Source organism: Mobula hypostoma, chromosome X1 (genome assembly GCF_963921235.1).
Source record: "Mobula hypostoma chromosome X1, sMobHyp1.1, whole genome shotgun sequence".
Lineage (NCBI taxonomy): Eukaryota > Metazoa > Chordata > Chondrichthyes > Myliobatiformes > Myliobatidae > Mobula > Mobula hypostoma.
In genome coordinates, this window is record NC_086128.1 from 26,290,168 (window position 1) to 26,304,006 (window position 13,839).

The 13,839-nt window shown below is 51.6% G+C and overlaps 1 protein-coding gene across 2 annotated transcripts in view; it reads left to right on the forward strand.

Annotated features, from left to right (window-relative positions):
• The window catches only part of LOC134340335 (disco-interacting protein 2 homolog B-like), a 57,731-nt gene extending 44,026 nt beyond the window's left edge, over positions 1-13,705 (forward strand). For both annotated transcript variants that reach the window (XM_063037450.1, XM_063037451.1), the window contains 9 exons: positions 1,054-1,184; positions 1,517-1,685; positions 2,209-2,379; positions 3,865-3,926; positions 4,556-4,613; positions 5,427-5,501; positions 5,735-5,909; positions 7,887-8,010; positions 10,495-13,705. In XM_063037450.1, coding sequence (XP_062893520.1) covers positions 1,054-1,184; positions 1,517-1,685; positions 2,209-2,379; positions 3,865-3,926; positions 4,556-4,613; positions 5,427-5,501; positions 5,735-5,909; positions 7,887-8,010; positions 10,495-10,747 — 1,218 coding nt within the window. In that variant the 3' untranslated portion in view covers positions 10,748-13,705. The remainder of the gene's footprint in view (positions 1-1,053; positions 1,185-1,516; positions 1,686-2,208; positions 2,380-3,864; positions 3,927-4,555; positions 4,614-5,426; positions 5,502-5,734; positions 5,910-7,886; positions 8,011-10,494) is intronic.
• Positions 13,706-13,839: the final 134 nt, after the last annotated feature.

The following is a 13,839-nucleotide window of genomic DNA, read 5'->3' on the forward strand; positions in this document are numbered from 1 at the left end:
AGAGATGCTGGAAGTTACAAGGAGGAACAGAGAGGAATCAGGAGGAGGAGGAGGAGGTCAATCAATACACAAAAGCATGCAGACACGGTCCAGAGGTCCAGTTGTAGTTCAGACCAAACATCAGAATGGGGAAAGAATGTGATCTAAGTGACTTTGACCGTGGAGTGATTGTTGGTACCAGGCGGGGTGCCAGGATGCTTTGGGTATCTCGGAATCTGCTGATGTCCCGGGATTTTCATGCAAGACGATGTCTAGAGTTTACAGGGAATGGTATAAAAAAATCCTTAAAATAGCAAGGTTACAGCAGCAGAAGACCACAAACATACACTTAACGGCCACTTTATTAGATACAGGAGGTAACCAGTAAAAATGCTCACCGAGTGTCTCCGATGATGAGAGGTGTAGATAGAGTAGACAGCTGGTATCTCTCTCTCCAGGGTCAAAATATTTAATACCAGAGGTCAAACATTTAAGGTGGACGGGGAGGGGCGGGGGAGAGGGTAAGTTCAAAGGAGATGTGCGTGCTAAGTATTTTTATATACAGAGTGGTGGGTGCCTGGAATGTTCTGCCAGGGATGGTGGTGGAGGCAGATATGATAGAGGCTGTTAGACAGACATAAAGGGAATGGGAGGATGCGGACATTGTGCGGGCAGAACAGATTAGTTTAATTCGGCATTCAGTGGAGTTTATAAGAGCGAAAGAGGTTGGGACTTGATTGCCTGGTGCGTAGCAGACTGGGGGGTGATGTTATAAAACCATGAGGGGCACAGACAGGGTGAATGTGGGCAGTGTTGTGGGATTGAGGGCACAGGTTCAAGGTGAGAGGAAAGAGGTTTAATAGGAGGGGTAACTTTTCCACCCAGAGGGTGGTTGGTATCTAGAATTAGTTGCCAGCGGAATTGTTTGAGGCAGGTACTTGGACAGGTATGTGGATAGGGAAGGATTAGAGGCACATGGGACAAACGGGGGCAGAAACAGCTGGCATAGAGTCTGAAGATATCTTGTGCCTCTCCGCTCGCTCGCATGCTCTCTCTCTCTCTCTCTCCCTGCAGATCTCCCACGGGGCAGTGAGCACTCTATGCCGATCCGTCAGGCTGCAGTGTGAGCTGTACTGCTCACGCCAGATCGCCCTCTGCCTCGACCCCTATGGCGGCTTCGGCTTTGCACTCTGGTGCCTCTGCGGGTGAGTTCCACCAGACAGTGTGTGTGCCAGTCACCCATTCTCCTCCGCCTAGCAGTCTCTTAACGCAGACCAGTCCAGCACAGGGTGCACGTGGTGGGTGAGCTCTTCAGTGTGGTCTGGTCCCATGCAGAGTGCACTCTATCCAGTCCGGTGCAAAGTGTACACTAGTCTGTTCATGCTGTGCAAACTGTGTAGCGCGGTCTATATGGTGCTGGGTGTATCAGAGTCCATTCGTGCCGCATGGACTGTCTGACTCTGTCCAGTCCCGTGCAGGGCATGTGTGGGTCCATTCACATTGTGCAAACTATCTAACGCGGTCCGGTCCCACACAGGGTGTACGCGGGACACCACACACTGCTGATTGCACCGGCGGAGCTGGAGAACAACTTGTCGCTTTGGCTGAGTGTGGTCAGTCAGTACCGCGTGCGCGATACCTTCTGCTGCTACGCCGTCATGGAGCGGTGTACGCGTGGCCTCGGAACGCAGACCCACGTCCTCAAGGTGAGCCTGGCCCCCACCCCTTTCCATGGGATGATCCCCTGCATTCCCTCCCTCCCTGCACTCTGTGAGATCTACCCCTGAACTACCCTCCCCACCCCCCCCACTCCATGGGATCTTCCTCTGTCGTCCCCATAGCCCGGAGTGAACCCTTCCCCCTGCACTGGTTAGGGTGGGGTGGGTAGGATTGGTGGGTCAGTGGGACGTGTGGTTGATGGTGGGGTTTAGGATCCATCAGTGGGAAGAATAGTGTGTGGTTAGATCAGGTGGGGGTGGGGGTCAGTGGGTTGGGGGATGGAACCTATTGGTCAGTGACATCAGCCAGGGGATGAAGTGGGGGGGTCAGGTGGATGGGTGAGAGGGGGTATCAATCAGTGTTCCCCCCTGGGAAAGGGGTATTGGTCAGCTGGAGGCCGGGAGAGGGGTAGGAATTACTGGTCAGTTGAATGGGAGGGTGCTGGGAGATTGGGGCTGACCATACCCGCGCCCTCGCCTCACTAACCTGCCAGTGTGGCACACCCTCCAGGTGCGAGGGGTGAACCTGTCGTGCGTGCGGACTTGCGTGGTGGTGGCGGAGGAGAGACCGCGCACCAGCCTCACCCACTCCTTCTCGAAGCTCTTCAAGGACCTGGGGCTCTCACCGCGGGCCGTCAGCACCACCTTTGGCTCCCGAGTCAACCTCGCCATCTGCCTACAGGTCAGGGATTGTGGGGGAGGAGGGACTTGCAGGGTGAGACTGGAGGGTCAGGAAAACCATTGGGGGTCCGAGTGTCCGTGCACTTTCTTGTGTCTGTCTATCCAGGCGACGAGATGTTTCTGCCAACGATGAGGCTATGCCCTCTGGCTCAAGACTCCTCCATTGTAGGAAACGTCCACTCTATCCAGACCTTTCAATATTCAATAGGGTTCAATGAGTTTCCCCTCATTCTTCTAAATTCCAGCGAGTACAGGCCCAGAACCATCGAACACTGTTCATGCATTAACCTTTTCACTCCCAGGACCATTCTCTGGACCCTCTGTAATGCCAACACATCCTTTCTAAGATGCCCAAAACTGACTTAGTGCCTATACAATGTCCCTATCCCTCCACATTTATCTGTCTTTGTAACAGCCTCTTCAGCACCTCTATGGTATCTGCCTCCATCACCACTCCTGGCAGCACATTCCAGACACCCAACACACTGTGTAAAAAGAAGACTTGCCCCACACATTTCCTTTGAACTTACCACCCTCTCGCCTTAAATGTATTTCAACTCTGGGGGAGAAAGATACCAGCTGTCTCGTCTATGCCTCTTGTAATGTTATAAACTGGAATTAGAATTGGTTCATTATTGTCACCCTTACTGAGATGCATTGAAAAGCTTGTCTCACATACTGTTCATACAGATCAGATCATTACACAGTTGCGTTGAGGTAGAACAAGGTAAAACAATAACAGAATGCAGAATAAAGTGTCACAGTTACAGAGAAAGTTCAGTGCAGGCAGACAATAAGGTGCGAGGGCCACAACGAGGAAGAATGAGGTCAAGAGTCCATTTGAGCTTACTAGAGGACTATTCAATAGTCTGACAACAGCAGGAAAGAAGCTGCCCTTGAGTCTGATGGGAGAGGGGGAGAAGAGAGAATGTCTGGTGTGGGTGGGATCGTTAGTTATTCTGGCTGTTTTACTGAGGCAGTGGGAAGTGTAGACAGAGTCCGTGGAGGGGAGGCTGGTTTCTGTGATGTGCTGAGCTGTGTCCACAACTCTCTGCAGTTTCTTGTGGTCACAGGCAGAGCGGTTGTCATCCCAAGCCGTGTTATATCAAGATAGGATGTTTTCTGTGGTGCATGGTAAAAATTACAGCTCAGCATTGATAGGGAAATGTGGAATTTCTTTAGCCTCCTGAGGAAGTAGGCACTTTGGTGAGTTTTCTTGGCCATGGTGTCCACATGGTTGGACCAGGACAGGAGCGATGTGCACTCCAGTGTAATTAAAGTTGCAATTCTAATAATGATACATTCTATGGTGCATCAATAAAAATTGGTGAGGGTTAACAGGGACATGATGAGCTTTAGATACGCTTTCCTGGTTGTAACAATAGGAGTGGGTGGTGAGGGTTGGACACTGGGAGGAAAGGTATGCATGTAACTGTTGGTAACTCATTCTCCACTCCACTGCCTCTTCAACCTTCCCCACTTACAGGGAACAACAGGACCTGATCCCACCGTGGTGTATGTGGACTTGAAGGCCCTGAGGCATGACAGGTAGGTGTCTTGGGTTGGATGATAACTCCCAGTGTGGGTTTGCCCCAGGGATACAGAGACGGGAACTGTGTACCATGCTCTTGGTGTGGGTCTGACTCGGGGGTAGGGAGAAGGTAACAGTGCACGGTGCTCCTGGTGTGGGTCTGACCCAGGGATAGGGAGATGGGAACTGTGCATGGTGCTCCCGGTGTGGGTCTGACCCAGGGATAGGGAGATGGGAACTGTGCACGGTGCTCCCGGTGTGGGTCTGACCCAGGGATAGGGAGATGGGAAATGTGCATGGTGCTCCCGGTGTGGGTCTGACCCAGGGATAGGGAGATGGGAACTGTGCTCCTGGTGTGGGTCTGATCCGGGGATAGGGGGACGGGAAATTTGTACTCTGTTCCGGGTGTGGGTCTGACCCTGGGATAGGGAGATGGGAACTGTGCATGGTGCTCCCGGTGTGGGTCTGACCCAGGGATAGGGAGATGGGAACTGTGCACGGTGCTCCCGGTGTGGGTCTGACCCAGGAATAGGGAGACAGAAACTGTGCACGGTGCTCCCGGTGTGGGTCTGACTGAGCATCTGTCAGTGGTTGGGGCAGCGTGCGAGGGAGAGGTTTCAGGAGCTGACAACTCTCTCTGTTTCAGGGTGAGGTTGGTTGAACGTGGATCCCCGCAGAGTCTCCCCTTGATTGAGTCTGGCAAGGTGCAACCATTCGCCTCACTCCCATGTCTCCCTCTCCATAACCTCTCTCTCTCCTTCCCCGTCTCTTCATTTCCCCCTATGCATCCCCTCTCCCTCTTTCCATTGCCTTCTCTTGAATGCTCTCCCTTCCTCCATCCCATCCACTCTGTAAGCCTCTCTCCTCTCTCTCACTTCTCACCTTATTTCTATTCCCTTCTACCCTCTCCTTCCTCCCCTCTCCCTCCTTCCTCCCCTCTCCCTCCTCCCCTCCCTCTCCCTCCATCCCCTCTCTCTGCCTCCATTCCCTGCAATTTCCCCTCCCACTCTTTGAACACTATACCCTCCTCTCCTTCATTGAACAACCTACTTTGCTCCCCCTCCGTTTCTTGACCCTTTATCCCTCCCTCCACCCCCTTCTCTTCCCCTCACTCCCATTCTCCCTCTCCCCTCCATTCCCCCCCTCCCTCCTCTCTCCCCCCTCCCCTCCTATCCCTTCTCTAATCTGCTCCTTCTTTTTCACCCCTCCCCCTCCTCACACCCCCCTCTATTTCTCCCCTCACTCCCCTCTCTCCCACTCTCCCCTCTCTCCCACTCTCCCCTCACTCCCCACTCTACTACCACTCTCACCTCTCCCTCATTCCACTCCTACTCCCTCCCACTCTCCCCACCCCTTTATAACCCACTCCCCTCCCTTGCCTATTCCTCTCCCCTCCCTGTTCTGCAACACCCTCCCCTCCTCCTCCTCTTACCCTCCCTCTAACCTTCCCTCTTCCCACCCCTCCCCTCCTCCTCCCTAACTCTCTCTCCCTAACTCTCTCTCCCCTCTGCCCACAGATATTACCAGGGGTCCGGGTGATCATCGTGAACCCAGAGACCAGGGCACCCCTGGGAGACGCCCATCTGGGTGAGGTAAGTATTTGTCATCTCCCTCCCCATCCCTTGGCCTGACACTTGTGTGTCCCAGCCTCATCTTCGTGCCCCTGACATCGCTGCAGTCAATGGGGAGGGGAAACAGCGTTGTGGAGGGAGGCATAGACAGAGGGAAGAACACAGCCGATATAGAGTTTGTGGAAATAAGTGCTTCTCTCTCTTCCGCCCCCCACCCCCATCTCTCTTTCCCCCTCCTCCCTTGGCCCCCCAAGATCTGGGTGAACAGCCTCCACAACTCTAGCGGCTACTACTCCATTGAGGGCGACGACTCCCCTCGAACTGGACACTTTGATGCCCGGCTCAGTTTCGGAGACACACAGACATCCTGGGCCAGGACCGGGTACCTGGGCTTTGTCCGGCGCACCGAGCTCACCGTAGGAGGTGGAGGTATGTACCATCTGTCCATCTGTCTCCCCTCGTGAGTACCTGGGCTTTGTCCTGTGGCCCGAGCTGACCGTGGGCAGCGGAGGTCAGTGTCCTCCTCTTGTCCCCGTGTCACACCTCCCTCCCTCCATTCCGCCCTTCTGTCCCTTGCACCCTCTCTCCTCTGCATCCCCTGCCTACCTCATGAACTTGTGACAATAATGAACCAACACCGATACCATTTGCCCAACATTTCAGACCACCTATATCAGCAATCCCCCAGTCACCTTGAGGCTGGACACTGGACAGACACCAAAATCATCTAGTTGGATTCATGAAGGGCACGTCCTGTTTATCAGTCGTACTGGAATTCTTTGAAGATATAATGAGCACAGTGGATAGAGGGGAACGGGTAGATGTTGTATACTCGGATTTCCAGAAGGCGTTCAATAAGGTGCCACATAAAAGACTTATCCATTAGATAAGGATGTATGGAGTTGAGGGTACTGTGTTAGCATGGATAGAGGATTGGTTAACCAACAGAAGGCAGAGAGTTGGGGTACATGTGTGTTTCTCTGGTTGGCAATCAGCAATGAGTGGAGTGCCACAGTGATCGGTGCCAGACCTGCAACTGTTCACAATACACACTAATCACTTGGAAGCATAGTACAGCTCAATACAGGCCCTTCACCCCACAGCGTTGTGCCAACCTCTTAACGTACTCCAAGATCAATCTCGCTCTTCTCTCCCACACAGCCCTCCATTTTTCCATCATCCATGTGCCTATCTAAGTCCCCAATGTACCTGTGTCTACCACCACCCCCAGCACTGTGTTCCACGCACCTGCAACTCCCTGTGAAAGAACCTATCTCTGATATCCCCCCAACACTTTCTCTCCAATCACCTTAAAATGATGCCCCCTTGTATTAGTCATTTTCACCTTGGGGGGAAAAGGCACTGGCTGTCCATTCTACCTATGCCTCTTATCATCTTATACACCTCTATCAAGTAACCTTTCACCCTCCTTCACTCCAAAGAGAAAAACTCCAGCTCATTCGACCTATCCTCATAACTCACACTCCCTAATTCAGACAGCATCCTGGTAAATCTCCAATGCACTCCCTTTAAAGTGTTCACATCCTTCCAATAGTGAGATGACCAGAACACAATATTCCACATAATGAGGGGACTGAGTGTAGCATATCTAAGTCTGCATTAAATTAAAAGCATATTGTGCAGAAGATGCAGAGAATCTGCGTACAGATATAGATGTGTTGTCAGTGGGCAAAGGTCTAATAGATGGAGTACAATGTTCATCCACTTTGAAAGGAAAAATAGAAGATCAGATTATTTAAAGGTGAAAGATTTCAGCTTGTTGCTCTGCAGAGAGACTTGGTGTGCTTGTGCATGAATCACAGAAGGTTGGTTTGCAGATCCAACAGGTTATCAATAAGGCCAATGAAATGTTGACCTTTATTGCCAAAGGGATTGAATTTCAGAGCAGGGAGGTTATGCTGCAACTGTACAGGGTACTAGTGAGGCCATATCTGGAGTATTATATGGAGTTCACCAGGTTGGTTCCAGAGTTGAAGGGATTGGCCATTGAGGAGAGATAGTCGCCTGGGACTATATACACTGGAATTCAGAAAAATGAGAGGGAACTTTCAGAAGCGCAGAAAACTATGGAAAAGGATAGGTCAGATAGAGGCAGGAACACTGTTTCCACTGGTGAGTGAGACTAGAATGAAAGGGCATAGTCTCAAATTCAGGGGAATAGATTTTGGGTGGAGATGAGAAGAAACTGCTGATTTCATGGTCAGATTGGTCGTGATCTTATTGAACGGTGGAGTAGGCTAGATGGGCCAGATGGCCTACTCCTGCTCCTATTTCTTATGTTCTCCCTCCCTCCCGCCATCCCCCTTTGTTACCCTTCCCATCATTTCAATAACCCCCTCCACCACTGATGCCCCCATCCATACTGATGTCTCTCTCTCCTCGCAGACCGACACGACGCTGTGTATGTAGTGGGTGCACTGGACGAGACTCTGGAGTTACGGGGACTCCGTTACCACCCTATTGACATCGAGACCTCCGTCTGCAGGGCCCACCGAGGCATCGGGGAGTGGTAGGTTGGATTGGATGGAGGGAGGGGAGAGGGGGAGGGAAAGCGGAGGGAGAGAATGAGGGGATGAGGAAGACTGAGAGGGGGTAGGGAGAGAAGGGAAGGAGAAAATGAGAGAAAGGTGGAGAGAAGTGAGAAGGAGAGAGGGAAGGGGGGGAAGATGAGGGAGACAGAGAAACAGAAAAGGAAAATGATGAAGGGAGGAAGCACAGTAGAGAGAGACCTAAAGGAGACAGGACTCTTGACTCCCAATCTACCTCATTATGATCTTGCACCTCATTGTCTGTCTGCACTGCACTTTCTCTGTAGCTGTTAGACTTTATTCTGCACTGTTGTTGTCTTACCTTGTTCTACCTCTGAGGCCCTCTGTTGATCGGGGTTGACCGTGGGTGTCTCAGTGATACACAAGCCTGGGCAGTACAGCATGGAGTGCCAGCTGTTGCCCGTGTAGCAAGCTCCACTCTCTCCATGTAACTGATGAATCCAAAGGAGTGGCAGAGACTGATACAGTCTGGCACCAGCGGCATTACAGGAGTTGCCAGTCAGTGTTGGATTCATCGTAGGACTGCCTTAGGGAGAGCCGCACTAGATTTTTCTTCGGGATTTACTCCTGAAGCCTTCCCCATTAGTGGGTATAGCCCCAAGGCAGCAGAGGTTTGAGATTAGAGTTTTCCTTCTCTAAGGTGAACTGCCAACCATGGCTGACGAGCCCCATCTGCCTGAAGTGACTGGTTTTAAGGCAGTAGTAACCCACTTCTGTCAGTCTTTTGCTTCTTCTGTCAGTAGAAACGGTTCCACCGGGGTTTAGTAGCTAAGTCACCCGTGAAAGCCAGAAGCTGAATTTGGCTGTCAGAGGCTATTTGAGACGCACACCATCGGAAGCATTTAATAGGTAGTGGGAGCTTGTCCTCACTACCTCTCCAGGTTGTGACAAGCTTAAGGAACCCTCTAATTCTACCTTGATGCACTATGTAATGATCTGATCTGTATGAACAGTTTGCAAGACAAGCTTTTCAATGTATCTCTGTACATGTGACAATAATAAAGTAATTGCATCTTGGAACGTGAACCCAGCACAGGACTTGTACGATGAATGGTGGGACACTCGGGAGTGTGATGGAACAGAGGGACCGAGGAGTACAAGTGTATCATTCGTTGAGAGTGGAGTGGTGTCACAGGTAGACAGGGGGGTGAAGGTGTCTGGCACGCTGGCCTTCAATAGTCAGGAGTTGGCACATTATGTTGCAGTTGTACAAGTCGATGGAGGGACCACACTGGGAGTACTGTGTACAGTTTCTGGTCACCCTGTCGTAGGAAAGACGTGGGTAAACTGGAAAGAGTGAGAGGAGAGTCACAAGGATGTGGCTTGGACTGGAGGGTCTGAGTTATAGGGGGACGTTGTTCAGGCTTGGTCTTTACTCTTCATGGAGTCATAGAACTCTACAGAACAGAAACAGGCCGTTCAGCCCATCCAGTCGGTGATAAACTATCAGTCTGCCTAGTCTCATTGACCTGCACTTGGACCAAACCTCTCCATACCCTGCTCATTCACGTATTTATCCAAATTTCTCTTCCATGCTGCAGCTCATACCACACTCACACCAACACTCTCAAAGATTGGCCAGGCAAGGTGTTTACTCCTTGGAATGCAGGATAATGAGGGTGAATTCATAGAAGTGTTTAAAATTATGAGATGTGTAGATAAAGTAGATGATTACAATTTTCTCCCAGGGTAGGAGAGTATAAAACTAGGGGCTATAGGTTTAGGGTGAAAGGAGAAAAAATTAAAAGGAACCTGAGGGGCAACTTTTTCATGCACAAGTGAAACAAGCACCCAGAGGAAGTAGTTGGGGCAGATATGGTAGTGTCATTTAAGAAGCACTTGGAGAGGTACGTGGTGGGGAGGGGCTTGCAGGGATATTGGGTGAACTTTATTAACTCTCTCCTCTTCTCCCTTCCCCTCTTTGTGTCTCTCTTTTTGTCTTTTCCACCCCTCCTCCACTCTCACCCCCTCTTTACCCTCTCTCCCCACACCCTCTCACCCCACCACCTCTCTCGCCTCCACCCCTCTCTCCCCCTACACCCTCTCTCTCTCCCTCCTCCCACCCACTCTCTGTCCCCTCTCTCTTTCTATCTCCCCTCTCTCTTTCTATCTCCCCCTCTCTCTTTCTATCTCCCCCCTCTCCATCTCTCCCCTCTCCATCTCCCCCTTCTCCATCTCCCCCTTCTCCATCTCCCCCTTCTCCATCTCCCCCCTCTCCATCTCCCCCCTCTCCATCTCCCCCCTCTCCATCTCCCCCCTCTCCATCTCCCCCCTCTCCATCTCCCCCCTCTCCATCTCCCCCCTCTCCATCTCCCCCCTCTCCATCTCCCCCCTCTCCATCTCCCCCCTCTCCATCTCCCCCCCTCCATCTCCCCCCTCCATCTCTCCCCTCTCTCCATCTCCCCCCCTCCATCTCTCCCCTCTCTCCATCTCCCCCCACCCAGTGCGGTGTTCACCTGGACCAACCTGTTGGTGGTGGTAGCAGAGCTGACCAGCTCGGAGCAGGAGGCTCTGGACCTCGTGTCACTGGTGACTGGAGTGGTCCTGGAACAGCACTCGCTGATCGTGGGCGTGGTGGTGGTTGTCGACCCCGGGGTTGTGCCCATCAACTCGCGTGGCGAGAAGCAGCGCATGCACCTGAGGGACAGTTTCCTGGCTGACCAACTCGACCCCATCTACGTCGCCTACAACATGTAGTCCCGGCGGGAGGGAAGGGGGTGGTCAGGGCACGGGGGCGGGGAAGGTGCTGCTCGTTTGCGGTGAATGGGGGAAGATGAGGGTGCCCGTTGGTGGATGGGGGGAGGGAGAATGCTGCCATTGTTGGATGGTGATGGGTGCCTCATCTGTTGGCTAGTTAAAAGGGTGCCTGTTGTTGGGTGGGTAGGGAAAAGAGTCCCAGTGGGTGTTGTGTGTTTGTGTGTCGGGTGCAGGTCTGGTCAATCAGTGATGGACTTTAGAGTTTTGAGACAAAGTCCAGCCCCAAGGGATCTCCAACCCATTTCCTGCACTCTCTTGTTCCCCCCACCATCACCACAACCCAGGACAGTTCTCATTCTTTCTGCATCAGTTGGGATCACCCCCCATCCCTCTTCCCCTTTCCTCTCCTACCTTCTCCCTCCCCCTCATCCCCTTTCTCCTCCTCCCCCTCCTCCCCTGTCATTTCCCCTCCCCTTCCTGCCATTTCCCTTCTCTCCCACCCTCCCCTTTTCTACCCCTCCCCCTTCTCTCCCATCCTCCCCCTTCACTCCCCCCTCTCTTCCCTAATTCCCTCCATCTAACCTCTCCTCTCCCTCTCTTACCTCCTCCCTCCCTCCTGCTCGTTCCCTCCTTCCATTATCCACGTCCTCCTTCCTACCTTCCCTCTTTGCTCCTCCTTCTGACAACTAAACATGAGCTGTGACCCTGGTGCATTCGCTTCAGAGTGGATGGAGGTTTGTGTGGTCGACCTCTTTATCCCTCCTGCACTCTCTTGCCCCCCACCTTGTGTAAATATACACAATGATATATGTAATTTATTCATAATTTAATGTTCATCAACTTGTCCCGTATGTGATCCACCCTGCCTGCGTTCCTTCTGTACAGTCTGATCCAGCCCTCCTTCCCCAAGCATCCAGTAGAAAGCAGTCCTGCAGGGAGTCTACACGCAAAGACTTGTGCATGTCACAGGGCGTACCACATCAGAGAAATCTGTGGGTGTTCTTCATGCTGGGCACCTGATGCTTGATGTCTGTCTGTGCATGAGGCTTTGGATTCCAGCATCTGCCTTTTTTCCTGTCTCTGCACCCCAGTAAATATCCTCCACACCTCTCCTGGCACCTCCCATGTCCAACCATGGGTCCTCACCGTACTCAACTAGGTCCCTTACCCCAATTGGTCCATGCTGACCTTGATATCTATCTTCCCTGATCCCATTATCACTGTAACCCTCTGCACCTGTCCCATCCAAGTACCTGCCCTAACATTGGAATTGTCCCCTCCTCCACCACCTCCTCCAGGAGCTCATTCCACCTACTCACCAGCCTCGGTGTGGAAAACCTTTCTCTCAGATCTCCACTCTCACCTTTAGAACTATTAGACTCACCAACCTTGTGACCACCCATGTTAACTGAGCCCCTCGTGATTTTATAAACCCCAGCTCCTGCAATCCAAGGAAAACAGTTTCAACCTCTCCTTATAGCTCCAATCCTTTGTGAACTTCTTCTGCACCCTCTCCTGCTCAATCCCATCCACCCTATCGTTGCGAGACCAGAACTGTACACAGTACTCCAGGTGAGGTCACAACAATGTCTTGTGTAGCTGGAACACGACATCCCAACCCCTGTAGTCAGTGCCCTGACTGAAGGCCAGCATGCCAAACGTCTTCTTCACCACACTGTCCACCACTATGTTTAATATCCCTAATAGCCCAGAAAATAGTTCATCAAACACTTATTTGCCAGGCTCAATGTCTGTCCCATCCATGTATATGTTCAAGGGTCAACTCTGCCAGCCCTCTCCCACATCCCCCAACAAGTTCCATGGATTAGATAGTAAAAGACTGTCTGGTCTATCTATGCCTCTCATAATCTTATAAACCTCTATCAGGTCTCCCTTCAGCCTCCTCCACTCCAGAGAAAACAACACAGGTCTCTCTAACTCTTCCCTCCTACATAGCTGTCCATATTACTTCCATTCATTGGTCTCTTCAATGTCCTTAATGTATCTGCCTCTACTACTACCTCTAGAGTGTGTTCCAGGCACCCACCACTCACAAGGGTTTTTTAAAAAAAAAAGTTAACCTCTGAATTCCCCCTGAATTTTCCTCCAAACACATTAAAATGGTGCTCTCTTGTTTTAGCCATTGCCACCCTGGGATAAAGGTGCTGGCTGCCCACTCCATCTTCTCCATCAAGTCACCTCTCACCCTCCTTCACTCCAAAGGGAAAAGGCCTAGCTCACTCAACCTATCCTCATAAGACATGCTTTCTAATCCAGACAGCCCTGCGCATCTTCTCTAAAGCTACCACATTAGTGACCAGAACTGAACACAATATTCCAAGTGTGGCCCAATCAAGAGTTTTACAGAGCTGCAACATTACTTTGCAGCTCTTGAACTCAGTCCCTGACTAGTAAAGACCAATGCACCATACACCTTCTTAACAACCGTATCAACTTGTGCTGGATCTATTGATGTGGACCCCAAGATTCCTCTGTTCCTCTACACTGCTAGGAATCTTGTCATTAACCCTGTATTCTGCCTTCAAATTTGACCTTCCAAAATTAATCACTTGCCACTTTTCTGGGTTTAACTCCATCTTTAAGTTTGGCCCCTCCTAGGAATTCCTCTCTGCCCTGGATTGTGGGATATAGGTTCCCTGAGTTTCAGCAGGGAGGAGTGTAAATCCAGCAATTACCCAACAGCCCCTCACTGACAGGAGGGAGGGGGGAGGTGAAGTGACAGGGAACCAGAGGAGGTTGGGGAGGATAGGGGAAGGGGAGGATAGTGGAAAGGGAGAACAGGGAGGTAGTTCCCAGTGACTGACCACAGAGCCAGTGAGGGCTTTTGGTGGTGTGTGCCCTCTCCTGGAAGGTGTGGGGGTGACCCTACTCCCACCCAACCTACCTCTGTACATTTTACTGTCTGTTTTATATCAAGATGGCTGGAGATTAAAGAGAAAGGTGTTTATTTTTCCCGCTGCCTGTTCTGTGTCGGGAGGGAGGGCTTGGATGAGGGACTGATGAGTGTGGGGTGTAGGGGTTGGGAGGGGTGGGAGTGAGCACTGGTGATGAGCGCAACCTTCCCATAGCAT